Raw genomic sequence first — 19,548 nt, 5'->3', positions numbered from 1 at the left:
CTTACAACAAATGGTAATAGAAGAACTAAGAGACCTTCTTGACGCCAGATTGCCCAGGAGATGGGTGGGCAGGATGGCCAGGTGGCCAGAGAGTTGGCACTTCATGTACATTTGTGTACTATTAGATGCTGTGGCTGGGCAGGGGCAGGAGGCAAGTAGCCCAAACACAGGCTTCCTTGGCAAAAAGGTCGTTGTTGAGAATAGCAACCCAATGACACCAAGCTCACAGCCTGCCATCATCCTGAAATGAATGAGCAAGAACTTACAATTATGCACATCCCACCAAACCACTGACCTCAAAACATTTTTCTTTCTTTGCTTGGTGAAGCAGGCTGGCCATTCCAGGGAGCAGCACCGGAAAGATGAACATTTCCAGATAATCTTTGGGGGAACCTGAAACAAGGGTATTCCCACTGAAGCCAGGCATGGTGGCGCACGCCTTTGATCCCAGCACTGGGAAGCAGAGGCAGGATGGCTGTGAGTTCGAGGCCAGCCTGGTCTTCAAAGTGAGCCCAGGACAGCTAAGGCTACACAGAGAAACCCTGTCTCCAAAAACCTAAAAAAAAAAAAAAAAAAAAAAAAAAAAAAAGAATATTCCCATTGAAAACCCCCAAAAGACCTAGGCTCATCTGAAAGAGATAAAGACCTAGGCTCATCTGAAAGAGATATTTACTGCTAAACAGAAAGAGAGACGGAGGGAGGGAGGGAGGGAAGGAAAGAAGAGGGGAGGGGGAGGAGGAGGGAAGGATAGAGAGAAAGAGATTTTTATTTTGATTCTGTCTGGGCTGGGGCAGAGCATTTGCCTAACATGCAGGAAGCCTTGGCTTCCACCTCCAGCACCCAATAAACTGGGTGTGAAGGTGCAGGCCTGTAGTCACAGCACTCAGATCAAAACTCGGCTATATAGAAAGTTCAAGGCAAGACTGGGATATATGAGACCCTGTCAGAAAAACAAAAGCAAATAAACAAAAGTACCATGTACTCAATAGCATGATCTTACTTGTCACCATCTGCTTCAGGTGCTGAGCAGGACTGGATCACTAAGAACTAAGCACAGCCCTGTGAGCCTGTGGAGTGTGGCAGGGATGTGGGTCAAGTCCTGCCTCTGGTTACAGCACCAAGGCAGGAGCAGCAGGCTGTGAACATGAGTGGGACAGGAACTGAGGCTAGAGAGGAGCTGGGACAGGGGCACACAACAGATGGCCTTACAGCCCATTAGCCATGGCAGTGCCTGACCAGGGCCCAGAGCAAAAGGAGAAACAAGGACAAAGAGAATAGGGGAGGCCTGATGGGCTGAGACTGTACCTGCAGGCTGGACCTGGAGATCTGGCAACAACAGGACACCCCCGTCTACTCTGTGTATCCACTTTCCCCTCCTGCCTGTAGCACTGTATTTAGTGGAGAATCACAAGGCTTGCTAGCATTCTCTCTGCTACATGGTAACCATGCAGAGAAGCCAGCCAGGTGACAACATTCCTCTTAGAAATGAGGATTATGGGACTGGGGAGAGAGTTCAGCTTGGGACTTGAGTTCAACCCCAGAACCGAGGTGACCAAAGCCAGGTGTGGTGGGGTGGGCTTGTGACCCCGGGGCTGGGGCTGGGAATCCCTGGAGCTCACTGGCCAGTCAGCTTAGCCCACTTGAGGAGCTTCAGGCCTGAGCCCAAAGATAAAACAAAAGGAAGAACTACAACACAGACTACTATGTGGTGAGCACCCCCACCCTACCCTGTGAGTGTGAATATTACACCCCAAACTGCAGAAGATGAAGGCTTGCCTCCTTACTTACAGGTCTTGGGCTCGACTGTTTCTGCCTTCTTGGGAGGACAGGGCACAGGTGGCATCACTGGGAACTGGTGCACTGGGAGGTAATGCTCCATGTTGAAGCCATGAGGGACCAGTTCCTCCAATGGTGTGACCTGAAGGTGGTGGGGGTAGGGCAGTGAGTTCTGAAACAGCTCTGATAATTGGATTTTATATCTTTATTTTTTACTTTAAAATTCAGCTTATTTACTTGGGGTGGGAGCATACACACATACCACACCACACATGTGGAGGTCAGAGGACAACATGTGGAAGCTGGTTCTCTTCTTCCACCGAGTCCCGGGAATTGAATTTAGGTTGTCAGGCTTACCAGCAAGCATCTCTACCAACACAGCCATCTCGCTAGCCCTTGGTTTTCTATTATTATTATTGTTGTTATATTTATATTTAGTTAGTTAGTTCAGCTTTTTCCTTTTCTTTTTGTTTGTTTCAAGACAGGATTTCTCTGTGTAACAGCCTTGGCCATCCTAGACTCACTTTGTAGACCAGGCTGGCCTTGAATTCAGAGATCCATCTGTTTCTGCCTCCCTAGTGCTGGGATTAAAGATGTGTGCCACCATGCCAGGCATAGTTTGGCTTTTTCAAGACACGGTTTCTCTGTGTAGCCCTGGCTATCCTGGAACTTGATTTGAAGACCAGGGTAGCCTTGAACTCAGAGATCAACCTGTCTCTGCCTCCCAAGTGCTGGGGTTAAGGTGTGTGCCACCATGCCTGACTGTTGTAAAACCTTACAAGGGAGTGAACTTCAGTGTCAGATGGACAGGTTAGGGGCATTCTGAGTTCCCATGTTAATTTCCCTTCCCTCCTGGGGTCCATGTAGGGGTTGGTGATGGAGTTCAGTGTAGAGTACTTGCCTAGCAAGCACAAGGCCCTGGGTTTGTCCTAAGCTGTGAGGGGAGAGGGAGACAAAATTAAATGACAGTGAACTTAGAAACCCTTACTGGAGGGAGGAAGGGACAGGAAGAGCATCTGTGGGCACAACACTAACCAACAAACCAGAAAAAATAAAATAATAAATAAAGAAAACCAGGAGTCTGGGAGCTCTTGTCCTGCAAGTATGAAGAGGATTCAGAACCCATGTCAATGCCAGGTCGCTGTGGCAGCCCACCTGCAGTGCCAGCCTCTGAAGGGAGAGACAGAGGATCTCAGAGGAAGCGGGGCTGGCAAGGCTGCATCAGTGAGCTCTGGTTTGATTGAGAGACCCTCCTCAATGCAAAAGGGACATGGGTGATAGGATGATTCCTGACACCAGCCTCAAGCCTCCACACAATGGGCACCCCACACATGTAGCCATATGCATAAACATGGATGAAGCTTGTTTGGATGGATGATAAAAAGAGGAAGTCGGGGAAACCACTGAAAGAAACAGCTCTATAGGACACGGGCCCTTTTCCCAATAGAATTCCAAGGGGCTTGGAACTACAGGGATGAGAGGGAGAAAGGCAATGCTACCCAAAGAGCTGAGGAACCATGGCTGCTGCTCACATTTTCCCTTGGGTTGCTGCCCCTTCTTGACATTCAAGATGCTTCTTCTTTCACACCAGCATGTCCTGTCAGCTCCCCAACCTCCCCAGTGATTCTTCTGTAAATAGACCAAAGCCTGGGAAGGAAAATTCCTATGGGATACCATCTTGGCACCTGAAAACTCACTTCTGATTCACAGAACTACTGCCCAACACCAAGATATGGACCCTGCCCCTGGCCACCCTGAAGAGGTCGTCCAGAGGTCATCACTCCCATGAGCACCTAGACAGTGGTTTTTATTCAGAGAAGAGATCCATCCAGAAAACAAAGCCAAGTGCACAGCAGTAAAGGAAAGCATACCAAGTGTGGTGGCTACTTTTAGATGCCAATTTCAAATGTAGAATGGACTAAGACAGATAACAGAGCTATTTGGGTGTGTCTGTGAAGGTGAGCTGGAGACCAGAGACTGAGGCGGGGAGATTCATCCTCAGTGTAGACAGGCACCATCCAACCCACTGGAGTCGTAGGCAGGAGACAGAGAAGTGGAGGGAAGTTAAATGTGGAGGGCCACATTTCCTTCTTTTGCACTTGGCTTAGACACTGGGGCTCTTTGTTTAACGTTTGACCGGGTGGCCCCCTGGGTCTTGGACCTTTGCACTTGGACTGAGAGCTGCACCATTAGCTTCCCCATTTCTGAAGCCTCAGTAAGCAACACTACTGGCTTTCTGGCTTTCCAGCTTGCAGACAGTCTACTGTGGGATTGTGCAGCTTTAGTGATGTGTGTGAGATGATTCACTACGGAGATTCCTGTGATCCATCCATCTATCTATCTATCTACTTGCCTACCTATCATCCTTATCATCTCTCAACTATCTGTCTGTCTGTCTATCTATCAACCTACCTGCCTACCTACTTTCCTGTCTACCATTCATCTTCTATTGGTTCTGATGTTCTGTACAGCCCTAAGGTACTTGGCTTATATAGAAAAAATACTTTCAGGCTTCCATTTAAAATTGCATACAACCAAAGCTTTCTACACAGATCAAGTAAATCAACAACATAAAAACCAAAGGTCAAGAATTATAGCCATAACTGGGCATGGGGTACACACCTGTAATCCCACCCAGCACCTGAGAGGCAGAATAAGGAGGATCACTACAAGACCTTGTCTCAAAAACAAAACAAAACAAAACAAAACAAAAAGCAACCAAACAAAAAACAAGAAAAGCAAGCAAGAGCTAGGCATGATGGGGCACACCAAGCACTGGTACTCTGGAAGCTGAGGCAGGAGAATCAAGAGTTTAAGGTCATCTGAACTACATGTGGAGTTCCAAGCCAGCCTGGTCCCATCTATAGTGAAATCCTGACTAACAAACAAAAACTAAAACCAATAAACAGAACAACTATCCCTAGAAAAGTAATTCAGGAAAGAGACTGACAGAGAAATTTCTGTAAGAACTGCATCTACAAGGCAAGAACAGGGTGCTAGCAAAAAGGAATAGTGACAGAACAAGAAAGGTTTTTTTGTTTTGTTTTGTTTTTCTTTCTTTCTTTCTTTTCTTGGTTTTTTGAAGCAGGGTTTTTCTGTTTTTTATTTTGTTTTTTGTTTTTCTTTTTGGCTTTTCTAGACAGGGTCTCTCTGTGTAGCCTTGGCTGTCCTGGAATAGCTTTGTAGACCAGTGTGGTCTCGAACTCACAATGATCCACCTGCCTCTGCCTCCTGAGTGCTGGGATTAAAGGCATGTGCCACCACGCCTGGCTCAGAACCAGAAAGTTTTAAACACAAGAATCTGTCAAAGGCCACTGTAAAAAAAAAAAAAAAAAACTCAAAATCTACAGAATTCAGTTTGAGTTCCATCTATGTGATTTTGCTCAAATCCATTTACCTGGAGTTAAAAAAAAAACATAAAAATAAGGTTGCCAAATGTACCAATTACAAGGTATGATTTCCTTTCTGGCTGTTGGTCCTCTCTCAGCACACAGAGAATCCTGCCACAACTATACCACAACTGTCACTACATAGATCAGCTGTGTGGTCCATTGTAAACACTCTGTACATTGTGAGCTGGTCACAAGGATAACCTGTCCCATTCAATAGAAGGTATCACTAAGGCTCAAAGTGCACATAGGATACTTTTAAAAGCCATTCCATTCTCAGAAGAACCATGTCTCAGGTTCTAGCTCCAGTGTCTCCCCTCTCTCCACCCTAGGCCAGGATGTGACCTCACCTCAGAGCCAGTGGAGCTGCTCTCCCTGGGGCCTGGGCAATACTCACCGAGCTCACTGTAACAGCAGCTTCCTGTTTTACTTTATATCCTTCTGGAAAAGTAGGCAGCTCAGCTTCATACTCTAAAGGGAGGGAAAAGGTGTTCAACTCCACAGTTAGCTGATGTTTGTGATGTAATTTCCTTCTTGAAATAAAATATCCTTAAACTTTATTTCATTAGTAGTTTACAGAAATGAAACACAACCGCTCATTACAGACCACTGATTTTGATTTATTTATTCTCTTTGGCACAGTACTGGGATGGAACCCAGGGCTGTGTGGGGTAAGTGCTCTCCTGCTGAGCTACATCCCAGCCCTGGCAGGTTGATTTTTTTTAAAGCCACCTTATTCAAAATGAGTAAGATGTTTGGTTCTTTGCATGAAAGTCAAGGCTTTATGTTAAAGTCCGAGACCCTTCCCTGCACACTGCAACTTCTGACGTTGCCCACACATTATGTTAAGTACACAGACTGAGCAGCAGATGTTAAAGAAGACGCGAACAGCACATGTGGTGGTTTGATGAGAACGGCCCCATCTCAGGGTTTCTATTGCTGTGACAAAACACTATGACCAAAAAGCAAGTTGGAGAGGACCTTACTTGGTTTATACTTCCATATCGCTGTTCATCATGGAAGGAAGTCAGGGCAGGAACTCAAATAGAGCAGGAACCTGAAGGCAGGTGCTGATGCAGAAACCACGGAGGGGTACTGCTTACTAGCTTGCTCCCCATGGCTTGTTCAGCCTGCTTTCTTTTTTTGTTTTGTTTTTTGTTTTTTTTTTATTAATTTATTCATATTACATCTCGATTGTTAGTCCTTCCCCTGTTTCCTCCCATTCTTCCCTCCCTTCCACTTCCCCCCTTCTCCCCTCCCCTATGTCTGTGATTGAGGGAGACCTCCTCCCCCTATATATTCAGCCTGCTTTCTTATAGACCCCAAATGTGGCCCCACCCACAATAGGCTGCCCCGCCCCCATCAATCACTAACTAAGAAAATGCCTTACAGGCTGATCTTATGAAGGCATTCTCTCAATTAAGGTTCCCTCCTTTCAGATGACTTGTTTGTGTGTCAAGTTGACATAAGACCAGCCAGTACACCTCCATAGCCTCATATTTGTGGATGCTTGGCCACAATTAGTAAAACTGTTTTGGGAAGGATTAGGAAGTGTGGCCTTGTTGTAAGTGTGTCCTGGGGTAGACTTTGAGGTTTCCAAAGCTCACACGAGGCCCAGTTTCACGCTCTTTGACTCCACCTTGTGCATCAGATGTGAGCTCTCAGCTACTGCTCCATGCCTGCCTGCCTGCATGCTGCCATGCTCTCTACCATGATGGTCACGGACTCAGCTCTGACACTATCCACAAACCCCCATTTAAGTATTTTCTTTTATAATTTCTCTTGGTCATGGTGTCGTCCCACAGAAAAAAATTAAAAGTAACTAAGACAGCAAACATGGAGCAGACACAGAGTTGGAGAACATTACATTCAAATCTAGAGGGTAGTGATGACCACAGCCGAGGAAGAGACAGAGATTGCTGCCAGACTGCAGCTGTTGCTTCTCTGAAGGAATGAAGAAAAACAACAACAAGAACAAAACTTGTGGCAAACATAATGTTTTCAAGGCAATTGCAAGTGTTGCAGCAATGAGGAAAATCTTCAGTCTAGGCAAAAATGGTACTGGTGGGATGATTGTATTCACTAGTTTTCTAGCATTGTGATAAAACACCACGACCGAGGCAACTTATAGGAGGAGGAGTTCATTGGCTTATAGTTCCAGTGGGATAAGAGTATGCCATGGCATGGAGGCACAGCAGCAAGCAGCAGGCATGGCAGCTGGTGCAGAAAGTGAGGTCCTACATCTTGAACTTCAGGAACTGAGCAGAGAGAACATACTGTGAATGGTATGAGGCTTTGAAACCTCAAAATCCATACTTCCTTCAACAAGGTCGCATCTCTTAAGCTTCCCCAACATCACCATCAACTGGGGATCAAGTGTTCAAATGCCTGAGACTATGGGGGACATTCTCATTCAAACCACCACAGTGACTGCACTAGGTACAGGTTTTACTTCCTTGCCTCGTTGCTTGCCAGACAAGTTCTCAACCTTTTAAAAAGCACCTAAGCAGCTAGGTGTGGTGGCACACGCCTTTAATCCCAGCACTTGGGAGGCAGGTGGAAAGCTGTGAGTTCGAGGCCAGCCTAGTCTACATAGCAAGTCTAGGACAAGGCTACACAGAGAAACCCTGTCCCGAAAAGAAAAAAAAAAAAAACACCTAAGTTAAATATCAGCTTGGGACAAGTACACCAGTCCATAGATTGTAAATAAATAAAAACAAAAATAATTGCATTTATTTATGTATGGAAGGGAGATACACATATCACAGGGCCCATGTGGATGGAGGTCAAAGGACAACTTGCTGGAGTCAGCTCTCTCCATCATATGGGTCTCAGGTATCAAACTCGGGCCATCACTTGGCATCAAGTGTCTTTACCTGCTGAGCCATCTTCCCCAGTATGAGTCATTTTAATTCCTAATACTTACTACTGCAAATATGAACAGGTTGCAGCATTCCCCACAGGCATTATTTGGAGAAGATGAAGTCTTTAGGAGTCAGACCTCTCTTCTGTGTGTGTGTGTGTGTGTGTGCATGTAAATGTGTCATCACACCTTATTCTCCTTCATGTCCCTCCCCCAGGACTATCTTTTCTAACAGTCAATACGTGTAGTAAGGGAAGTAACTTGGTTTGTTTATGTAACAAACTCAAAATAATAATTGCTGAACACATGATGGATAAACACAGGAAACTCCCTTTGAACACATTCATTAACCCATACCTTCTGGTGTGGCCCATTTTGTGCCAGTAGCCATCCCAGGTGTTGAATATTCAGCCCTCCAATGGTGGCATGAATGGTAAGCCACAGTTAATTTATGAAGTACATGCTTCCTGGCATTTGGCTTGTTTCCAATATTTCCTTATTAACAATCTTGCTCCCAGGACTTGGGAGGCAGAGGCAGGTGGATATTTGTGAGTTAGAGGCCAGCCTGGTTAATCCAGGACAGCCAGGCTACACAGAGAAACCCTGTCTTGGAAAAAAACCCAAAACAAACAAAACCAAAAACAATACTACAACAAGAATATTTATAAATATCTCATTAGCCTGGGGGTATTTTTGTAAGATTAATTTTTTTTTGTTTTTTTGAGAAAGGATTTCTCTGTGTAGCCTTGGCTGTCCTGGACTTGCTTTGTAGACCAGGCTGACCTCAAACTCACAGAGATCCACCTGCCTCTGCCTCCTAAGTGCTGAGATTAAAGGCATGAGCCACCATGCCTGGCTTTTTCTTCTTTCTTTCTTTCTTTCTTTCTTTTTCTTTATTGGTTTTAAGAATAATTCTTAAATGTGGAATTGTCATGTCAAAGAAAAACACTGCTACATTCCCATACACTAAGTTTCCAACAGGAACTGGAGAGATGGCTCAGTGGGTGTTTCACTTGCCACACAGGAGTGAGGACTACAGTGTGGATTCCCAGACCCATGTGAAAGCTGGATGGTTGTGGCAGCCTGCTTGTAGTCAGCCCACAGGAAATAGAGCCCAGGAATCTGTGGAAGGAGTTGGCTAGTAAGATTAGCAAAACCAGGAAGCCCGGTACAGAGGGGGCATCTTCCTTAATATATAAGGTCAAGACTGACTGAGGAAGAAGAAGCCACCTGATGTCAACTTCGGCTAATAAAGGTATGCACATTGTATGTGCATGTATGCCACCCCTGGTCCTTACACACCAGTGTGTATCCACATACATATGAGCATACAGACATACACGTGCACACCAATAAACACATAAAAATGTTTACAGTAAATAGTATGTATGTCTAGCAGTGAGGCTATTTCTCTATTGGTATAATCAATCTTGCTCATACTTAAAATATTGTACTTTTATTTGCATTTTAACTCTTTCATTATATTTTTTTAAATAAAATCTTTCATCTAAGTTTGAGAGACAAGATACAAATTCCTTTATAGCCAGGCATTAGTGGCACACACCTGTAATCCCAGCACTTGGGAGGCAGAGGCAGGCCGATCTCTATGAGTTTTAAGCCTACAAAATGAGTCCAGGGCAGCCAAAGCTATCACAGAGAAACCCTGTCTCAAAAATCAAAACAAAACAAAACAAAACAAAAAAAGGAATCTGGCATCTTAGGAAATGCTATGCACTCTCTTGGGGAAGAAAAGTTGTCAACTTTGTGAATCTTGTGAGCTACAATAATGACTGGGCAGAGATGCCCACTGGTACAATAAGTGCAATGTGAGCCAGGCGTGGTGGCACACGCCTTTAATCCCAGCAGAGGCAGGAGGATCGCTGTGAGTGCAGGGCCAGCCTGGTCTACAAAGTGAGTCTAGGACAGCCAAGGCTACACAGAGAAACCCTGTCTCGAAAAACCAAAAATAAAATAAAATAAGTACAACGTGATGGAAGAGACTGAGTGCTTTCTGGCTGGATTTAAGATCCACTCTACAATCCAGAACTATGCCTGATACTGGTGACTAGACCAAGAACCCTTTGGCTGAGGAGATTATAAGTCATAGGAGAGAAATTATTATTCTGCTAAATGGGCATTGTATAAAATTGCCCCTAAATATCATCTTTATGTGCAGTTCTCAGCCCTCACCCACCCCAATCCCTCCCAGTAGACAGCAATTAATATTGAGACTCACAATTGGCCAACCTTCAGATAATAAGAAACTGACATCCTGGGTCCTATACGGTGTGATCATATATATTATATATTCATGTATGAAAATCTCAACTTTTAAAAAAATCTGTTATGCTTAAGAATCATCAGTTTCACCATCTGGGTCAATCTGTGTAGACTACAGACTAGGGTTGGCATGAGAGAATTTAATGTAAAGAAAGTGAATTTGGAGCTGGACGTCTAGCTTAGTGGGTAAGAGCACTGGCTGCTCTTGCAGAGACCCTGAGTTCAGTTCCCAGCATCCACATGGCAGCTCACAAGTGTCTGTAACTCCAGTTCCAGGGGATCTGACACCCTTTCTGGCCCCCTAAAGGCCCTAAGGACTCAGTAGGTTCTCCTCTGTCTCTCTGTCTCCTCTTCTCTCCTCTCCCTCTCTCTCAGGCAAAACACTCACACATACGTAATACTTTTAAAAAAAAAAAAAGAACATTTTTCATTTATGTGTGTATCCATGCAAGCCACCGTGTGTGCGTGTGTGTGTGTGCGTGTGTGCGTGTGTGTGTGTATGTGTGTATGTGTGTGTGTATATGTGTGTGTATATGTGTGTGTGTGTGTGTGTGTGTGTGTGTGTGTGTGTGTGTGTGTGTGTGTGTGTAGGCCAGAGGTCAGTGTCAGGTGTCCTCAATTGCTTCTTATTTACTCAGACAGGGTCTCTTACTTCTCTGGCCATTTGAGCTCCAGGGATCCTCCTGTATCCACCTTCCCTTCCCTGGAGCTGGGGAATCAAGCCTAATCTAGGATCCCCATTGTTGCACTACAGACTTTATTAAGCCATTTCCTCAGCCCATGAATGTTTTTGTTTGTTTTTATTGTTGAAGATGTTTTTTTGAACAGGGTCCCACAGTGTATATACTTGACTAGCCTGGAACTCACTTTGCAGACCAGGTTGGCCTTGAACTCATAGAGTTCTGACTGTCTCTGCTTCCCATGCCCAGCACCTCATAGAATAATTATTAAAATCACCTAGGTGGTTTACCCAGTTTGATTCATCCTTTTTTTTTTTTTTTTTCTTTCCTTCATGCTGGGTATTAAAGCTGACCTTGTAAATTCTAGGTTAGTAAGTACTTTGCCACATGGTACTCAATTTTATTTTTATTTATTTATTTGTTTGTTTTTGTGACAGGGTTTTTCTGTGGCGTTGGCTGTCCTAGACTCACTTTGTAGACCAGGCTGGCCTCAAACTCACAGAGATCCACCTGCCTCTGCCTCCCTCAATTCAATTTTTAAGAGCTTTAGAAAACCTGCTTGTTTTCTTTGACCAATAGTTTAAGTGCTTAAGAAAATCAGGTGTGTTATTTATAGAGCTTATAATCTTTCAATTACCAAAGAGCTTAACTAAAATTCATTGATCAGGGGAGTTTAATGTTACACGTGTACTAAATGAATCTGAAAACAAGCAGGGCTACCCAGGGAGCAGAGTGCCGCTGTGTGGGGAGCAGAGTGCCGCTGTGTGGGGGGCAGAGTGCCGCTGTGTGGGGGGCAGAGTGCTGCTGTGGGGGCGGGCAGAGTGCTGCTGTGTGGGGAGCAGAGTGCTGCTGTGTGGAGAGCAGAGTGCTGCTCTGTGGGGAGCAGAGTGCTGCTATGTGGGGAGCAGGGTGCTGCTGTGTGGGGAGCAGGGTGCTGCTATGTGGGGAGCAGAGTGTTGCTGTGTGGGGAGCAGAGTGCTGCTATGTGGGGAGCAGGGTGCTGCTATGTGGGGAGCAGAGTGCTGCTGTGTGGGGAGCAGAGTGCTGCTGTGTGGGGAGCAGAGTGCTGCTGTGTGGGGAGCAGAGTGCTGCTGTGTGGGGAGCAGAGTGCTGCTGTGTGGGGAGCAGAGTGCTGCTGTGTGGGGAGCAGAGTGCTGCTGTGTGGGGGGCAGACTGCTGCTGTGTGGGGAGCAGAGTGTTGCTGTGTGGGGAGCAGAGTGCTGCTATGTGGGGAGCAGAGTGCTGCTATGTGGGGAGCAGAGTGCCGCTGTGTGGGGAGCAGAGTGCCGCTGTGTGGGGAGCAGAGTGCCGCTGTGTGGGGAGCAGAGTGTTGCTGTATGGGAAGCAGGGTGCTGCTATGTGGGGAGCAGAGTGTTGCTGTGTGGGGAGCAGAGTGCTGCTATGTGGGGAGCAGAGTGCTGCTGTGTGGAGAGCAGAGTGCTGCTGTGTGGGGAGCAGAGTGCTGCTGTGTGGGGGGCAGAGTGCTGCTGTGTGGAGAGCAGAGTGCTGCTATGTGGGGAGCAGAGTGCTGCTGTGTGGGGGGCAGAGTGCTGCTGTGTGGAGAGCAGAGTGCTGCTATGTGGAGAGCAGAGTGCTGCTGTGTGGGGGGCAGAGTGCTGCTGTGTGGGGGGCAGAGTGCTGCTGTGTGGAGAGCAGAGTGCTGCTATGTGGGGAGCAGAGTGCTGCTGTGTGGGGGGCAGAGTGCTGCTGTGTGGGGACCAGAGTGCTGCTGTGTGGGGTGCAGAGTGCTGCAGGATATTTGGTTGTTGTAATACATAGACCAGGCAATGGTGGCACACACATTTAATCCTAGCACTTGGAAGGCAGAGGTAGGCAGATCTCTATAAATTCTAGGCCAGCCTGGTCTACAGAATAAGTTTCAGGAGAACCAAGGCTACAGAGAGAAATCCTGTCTTGATGGGGGGAGGGGATATGAATGAGAACAAAACCTAATTGTTAACAAAATATAAAAGCTCGAATGGATGTCAGATGCAGTTAGGTGAGTCCTGAAGAGACAGTGCTTGGGTGTGCCTCTGAAGGCCTCCTTAGGTAAGAATGGACAGTTTGCTTGGGAGAGATCTTGTGGTCTTTGCTCTATGACCCGAGGCAAAGTCTTGAGATGCCCCACCATAAAGGTAAAATGGTTTGGGCTCTACTGACTTGGCTTGGAACACACACATCCAACCAGGACGGTGATGTGGTTTAGCCAGCCAAGGGTGTAGAGGTGGAGCTAGAGACTTCTTAGATAGCAAGTGGATCTTTGAGATCATTTTGCTTTTGGCTAGGAAGAGACCCCTAGGAGGGAGCTCCTGCTAATAAGAGATAGGGATGTTCTCTCTGGGCTTGCAGGAACAACACAGAAGCAGCTGGCAGGACACAGGTGAACAGTGATCTAGGAAAGAGAGCTAAGGTTTTGAGAAGCTCAAGAGAAAGGTAGATTAGGTAGGTAAAAGGACACAGAAAGATTTTTAAGGATCTAGCAGTGTAATTTTAGAATCAGCCTTATAAATACATAGTTTCTATATAGTTAAGAAAATAGTTACCTTGCTGAGCTAGCAGGGTTTTACCTCAGTTCAGACCTCCCATGCCTTTATTAGCAGACATATTGGAATAATGTAAAACAATTACTATCACAGCAGAGGAAGGAAGCCCAGAGTGAAGCTGAGTGAATGCATGCTGTTGACTGCACAGGCACTGCTGTGTCAACACCACCAGAGCCTCCTCTGACCCATGGAGCAAATGGCAGCACCTTCTCCCCAGGGGTGAGGACTGGAGGGAAACGGCAAAGCCTTCCCTTCTGGTCTGTGTGTGGATGTTGATGTGAGCGGAAATTATCCACCATATTGTTCTTCCATTAGATGTTATGGCCTGAAGGCTGTTCCCCTACAGGGAGTGCTTTTACTGAAACCAGCTAAACCCATCTCCTTGATCTGGCTGTATACCAGAAATCTTGCCTCCTTGTTTGTCTGTAATAACCTCTCCTTTGTGTTCAACTTTATAAACAGACATGCCGAGCTTCTGGTATGCTGAGGTTTCTGCAGCAGAGAGCCCAGGCTGTCTTTTCTCCATTTCCAAGTGGAGGTCAAGCATGAACATGGCAGGAATGGGTGCTCAAGGGTTGGTGAATGAATTTAGGGAACACGGAAATGAGGCAGTTAAGATGGAGTGTACTTCTAGTCGGGGTGTCTGAGCAAGAGGGCAACAGTCCCTGAGATGGAAAGTAAGCCACTGGTGTTTATTATTCCTGAAAGTCATGCATGACCCAGTATGGAAGACAATTCCAGCACCGGTAGTTATGTGACCGAGGCAGAACAACGCCCTAGGGAAGTAGGCTGGGAGCTCCTTTGCTGTGGGTTGGAAAGGCGGTGGGCACGGAAGTGCTGTGAGAAGGGGCACGGAAGTGCTGTGAGAAGGGCAGTGTGTTCCTTTGAGCAGCCTGACGAGAGGTGAACAAAGACAAAAGCTGGCCCGTCTGCTGGCTCCACGGCAAGAGGCTTCCAGACAGACAGGCTGGTTCCCTGAGAGCTCTGCTCACAGCATCACCAGCTGTGTGGCCGTGGAAGGCAGTGGACGCAGGATGGAACAGTTACAGGTGCAGACAGACGTGTAGCTGGACAGCTCAGAAGGCAAGCTCTGGTGGACACAGCTTCAGTCCTCCAACCAGCAAGTGGTCCTGCCTACCCCCAAGGAGTGGAGGGTCGTTCCTCATGGGATACAGCTCCATTTCTAGGACCTTCCCTCGGCCTTATGGTTGAGTGCAGAACACTGAACATCTGTAGATTCTACTTGCTTTCTTAGAAGTTTCTGAGGCAAGCTCCAGGGATCCACATCTGGGAGGAAACCAGCCTGACCTCTCACTGGCCACCTGAGCTACACCAGGCTAACAGTGAAACAAGACTGCTGCCTTCACTGAAGATAGCATAGGACCACCTCCCAGATGTCACTTCCTTCCCGTGTTCTGAGAGGATGGTGCTGGTGGAAGGCTGACTTGAAGTGCCAGCAGGGAAACTGTGATTACGGATTTAAATAACACACACACACACCCCAAAGCCAGAAGAGAAGATTGACTCAAATTAGGGCTTTCCCTGTGATCACAGATCAGGATGTGTGAGGAGGAAATGATAGGCCAAGATCCCAGGAATAACAAGATAGTGGCACCAAAGCCCGGAGAGCACTAACCCGAGTGGTGGGCTGTGCCTTTCTGGGTTAATGGATCAAATGTGTGTTGGTGCTTTTTTGACATGGTTTGACTATGTAGCCCTGGCTGGCCTGGGATTCACTCTGTAGACCAGGATGGCCTTAGACTCACAGAGATCATCTCCTCTACTTTCCAAGTGCAGAGGTTAAAGGTATGCACTAGATGTGTGTTCACATAAGGAAGTTGGGTTTCTAGCCCATTCCTAACTGCAGGTATCTTCTCAGTAAACGAGTCCTGTGCTAAGTGGCTGGACCATTTATTTGGGTTAAAACTTGGACCAGTGAACATGGGAGGTGGGATAAGACTCCGATGAATACTGATTGCTGAGCAGTGCCCAGAGCTAGTTGGTATTGTTTTCTCTGGCTTGCTCCACTGCTCTGTTGGAGGAAGAAGCATTCATTTAGAGCTGACCCATGCTGGGATCTGACCAGTGGAGGAGGGGCCTACTTTCTAATAACACCGAGGGCCACTGGGCTAGAGAGTGATTAATTGATGAGCCAAGGACAGCAAGGGGATATTGATAGCAGCAATCACAGCAGTGTTAAAATAGGAAACAGAGCTTCAAATGCTGAGACTCACTCTTGTTTAAAACCATTAATGTCACAAACCACTCAACAATTTAATTAGAAGCACTAAAAAAAGGTTTATTGATAATGATACAATGTTGAGAATAGAAAAGTTTTAGTTGCTGCTCAAAGCATGAGGAAGAACACTAGAGAACATTAATAAGTAAGCTGTCGGATAGGTAGGCAGGTGCACACACAGCAGCAGCATGAGCCAGGGAGGAGAAAGGACTTACCTTAGACACTGGCTGATCTGTACCCTGTGTTCATGAATTTACACTCTGCCCTGTCTACTGGCTGTGGTAACATTTTAATGGATTTGTCCTAAGACAATGTAATAACTACCTTCAAGGATAAGATTACCAGAAAGCAAACACACCTTTTCCTTCTCCACTGCCCCTTTTCTTAGCTCTTTGGAGACTATGTAGCCCAGGCTGGCCTCAAACTCTGGGTCTTCCAGTTTCAGCCCCTCAAGTCCTAGGATTACAGATGTGCATACGACGCCCAGCTCCACGCTTTATCTTAAAAGCTGAATACATTTGCTACAGGTTTATGATACAAACCAACATCCTTCACATGTGTAAGAATGCTTATTCATTCTTCCAGTTAGCACCAACTTCAACTTAACACGGATCAGAATTATCTGAGGGAGACTCGACTGGGGGATTGCTCCAAACTGACTGGCCTGTGAGCATCTTCTTGATAGTGGACAATATAAGCACTGGGCAGATGGTCCTGGGTTATATAAGAAAAGCTGGCTTAGCAACAGCCAGGGGAGCCAACCAGTAGGTAACATTCTTCTGTGGTTTCTGCTTCAGGTTCCCGCTTTGAGCTCCTGCCTTGGCTTTCTTCAAGTATGGACTAAAACCCATAAGCTGAAATAAACCCTTTCCTCCCAAGTTGTCTTTGGTTAGAGTTCCATCCTAGAAATAGAAAAATAACTAGGACAGAGTTCTAGGCTGAAGTCAGGGTGGCCATGTATAGAACCCGCCATCTTTCCCTCAGTGCTCACAGCTATTAAACTTTGTAAATGGTATCAATCCCCTTGCTTTTCAGAGAGCACTACAATCCTTTGTCTATGCCTTTACCCAGACATGACAGAACCCACAGAAACAGATTCCACAACAGAAAGCAAAGCAAGTTTCTTTATCAATATTTATAATCATGTATCAAGTCTTTCAAGAGCCAGGGCTTCTTCCTACACATTATCTCATTTGGTTCCCGCTACAGCCCTGGGAGGTAAGAATTATGCCGGCATAGAGCACCTTCCCCAGTACTACTTGTGAGCCTGTCAACTTGACAGGGACTAGAATCACTTAGGAGACAAACCTCCGTGCTTGTCTGTTAAAAGAAGTTTCTAGATTAGGTTGAGGTGGGATGATGCACTCTGAATCTGTGTAGCACCAATCCTATGGGCTGGGGGTCCTGGACTGAATAAAAAGGACAAAGTGAGTGGAACCCCAGCATTCATCTTTCTGTTTCCTGGTGGTGAATGCAAATGGGGTGTGTTGCCACGAGCTCCTGCCACAACGACGGACTGAATACTCTCCAACTGTGAGCCAAAATAAGCCCTTGAGTTGCTTTTGTCAGGTATTGTAGCGCAGCAATGAGAGAAGTAACCTTAGAATTCTGTTTCAGTCTGCCTACCTGTGATGTCATTGCCTAACTGCCATGGGGGCATGGCCCTGCCCAGTATATAAAAGGTCAGACCTACCTCACCCCTCCCTCTCTTACCTCTTATCTCCTCTTCTCTCTTCCTCTCTCTCTCTCTCTCCCTCCCTCCCTCCCTCCCATGATTATTTAATAAACTCATCTAATATCATAGCTGTTGCCTGGCATCTGATATCTTCTTATCATTTTCTTTTTATAAAACATAAAAGTAGCCGGGCAGTGGTGGCACACACCTTTAATCCCAGCACTCGGGAGGCAGAGGCAGACAGATAGCTGTGAGTTCAAGGCCAGCCTGGTCTACAAAGTGAGTCCAGGACAGCCAACGCTACAAAGAGAAACCCTGTCCGAAAAAAAACAAAAACAAAACATAAAAGTTACAAACTACAATAAAGTGTATTATGAAGAACTATTGGCTTGGATAAGTGAATTCTCTGGGTAAAAAACAATATACAGACCCCCAAATACTGTTGTAGATTACTCCCTCAGGGAAGGACTCCAAGGATGGAACTTAGAACGTCAGAATGAAACAGGTGTTCCGGTCAGGAGGGGATGCAGGTCTAGTGGCTCAGGGGAGCACTGATTCTACTCTTCTGTAGTCGCCATTTATTCCAACCCACCGCTCTTCCCTTTATACACTAGCAAACTCACCGCTCCCATTCATTAAACATTTACCAGCCTGGAACTATTCTGTGAAGTAGCTGTAGACTGCCATTTAAATTTATTAAAACTGAGTAAAATAAGAAATTTCGTTCTTCAATTCTGCCAGGCCCAAATCACACTCCCAAACACACTCCCCCCCCCCACACCCCCTTTTCGAGACAGGGTCTCTCTGTATTAGCCTTGGCTGTCCTGGAGTCGCTTTGTAAACCAGGTTGGCCTCGAACTCACAGAGATCCACCTGCCTCTGCCTCAGAGTGCTGGGATTAAAGGCGTGTGCCATCACACCCGGCCCCCAAACACACTCAACAGCACAGATTAGTGCTGTATTGGACAGTTAATACAACAGGAATGAAAATCTTCCAGTAGTTGGGAGGCTGAGGCAAGAGGATTTTGAGCTGGAAGCCAGTCTTCATATCAAAATGAGAAAGGAGAAAGGGAGAGGTGAAGAGGAGACTGGGAAAGACAGCTGGACATATTATGAGTGAGTCTGCCCCTGACTGCGACCCGAAGGCTTTGGAATGAAGGAAAACTAACAGTCTTCCTGTAGCCAAGGATGTGTGACATCTAACATCATGACATAGGTCCCACAGTTGTGCTCACTGTAAGACTATCACAGGACCCCATGACCAAAGTACACGGGCTACAAAGAAACAAGTGAGCTAGCCTGTGTTTGTGGGAGTTCGTTCGAAAGGCTTGGGGGCAAGAAGAGATCAAACCCCATTTGTCCACACCGAAGTGGTTCGCGAGTGGGCCACTGACTCGCTACACTGGAATCACCCAAGCCTGTCAACAGCAGAGCCTATTCATTCCCAGCTTTCCATCAGGGTCTCTACACCGAAACTCCACACTAGGCAATTCCCTGACTCGGTTTCCTCCTGCCCCGGGATCCAGCCGGCCGCCAGCCAATGTTTCTCCGTGTGCGGACGCGAGGCTCGGCCAGTTCCCCTGTGCGCGTCACCCGCCTGGCGCACAGAGGCTCCGAACGCGCGTCCCAGCGGGTCCCTCCCGCGTCCCGCCCGGCCCGGCTAGCGGCGGCCGCCTACCCTCGCAGATCTGCTCCCACAGGTTCTTCCCCGGCGGCTCGGCGACCTGCGCGGGCGACACTGCGGGTACAGGAGGCCGCGAAGAGCCCGACAAGTCCGCGGAGCTTCCCGCTTCCTCGCGCTGCACGTTGCGGTTGGACGCCTGTCTGGGCGCCGCCATGGACCAGGTTTCTACAGCAACCGTGGGCGCCATGAGGCTACGACCCGGAAGAAGACGGCCCTCAAAGAGGCGGGCCAGAAACTCCAAACTGACTTCCGGGTCGCGGCGGCGCGGACGTTCACGCGGGGAGGCTTGGCCTGCGGGTAGACTAGGTGAGTGCGGGTGGCGCGGGCTGGCCCCGTAGTGGGGTTTGCACGGTGAAGGAGAGGAACAGCAAAGATAAGTCACCCCAAACTCGCCCTCAGCTTCGGTTTCTCCCCAAGCT

The 19,548-nt window shown here is 47.0% G+C and overlaps 1 protein-coding gene across 4 annotated transcripts in view; it reads right to left on the bottom strand.

The window, feature by feature from the left end:
* Positions 1-19,330, bottom strand: part of Iqck (IQ motif containing K) — a 124,009-nt gene extending 104,679 nt beyond the window's left edge. For 3 of the 4 annotated variants that reach the window (XM_051149298.1, XM_051149297.1, XM_051149299.1), the window contains exons 1-4: positions 19,124-19,330; positions 5,563-5,636; positions 1,789-1,918; positions 296-393 (exon numbers count right to left, since the gene is read on the bottom strand). In XM_051149298.1, the coding sequence (XP_051005255.1) occupies positions 296-393; positions 1,789-1,918; positions 5,563-5,636; positions 19,124-19,316 (495 nt within the window). In that variant the 5' untranslated portion in view covers positions 19,317-19,330. The remainder of the gene's footprint in view (positions 1-295; positions 394-1,788; positions 1,919-5,562; positions 5,637-19,123) is intronic. The other variant, XM_051149300.1, reaches the window with a different exon arrangement.
* Between the last annotated feature and the right edge of the window lie 218 nt (positions 19,331-19,548).

Source organism: Acomys russatus, chromosome 7 (assembly GCF_903995435.1).
Source record: "Acomys russatus chromosome 7, mAcoRus1.1, whole genome shotgun sequence".
NCBI lineage: Eukaryota > Metazoa > Chordata > Mammalia > Rodentia > Muridae > Acomys > Acomys russatus.
The sequence above is the reverse complement of the archived record's forward strand: the minus strand, read 5'-3'. Positions and strand labels throughout refer to the sequence as shown.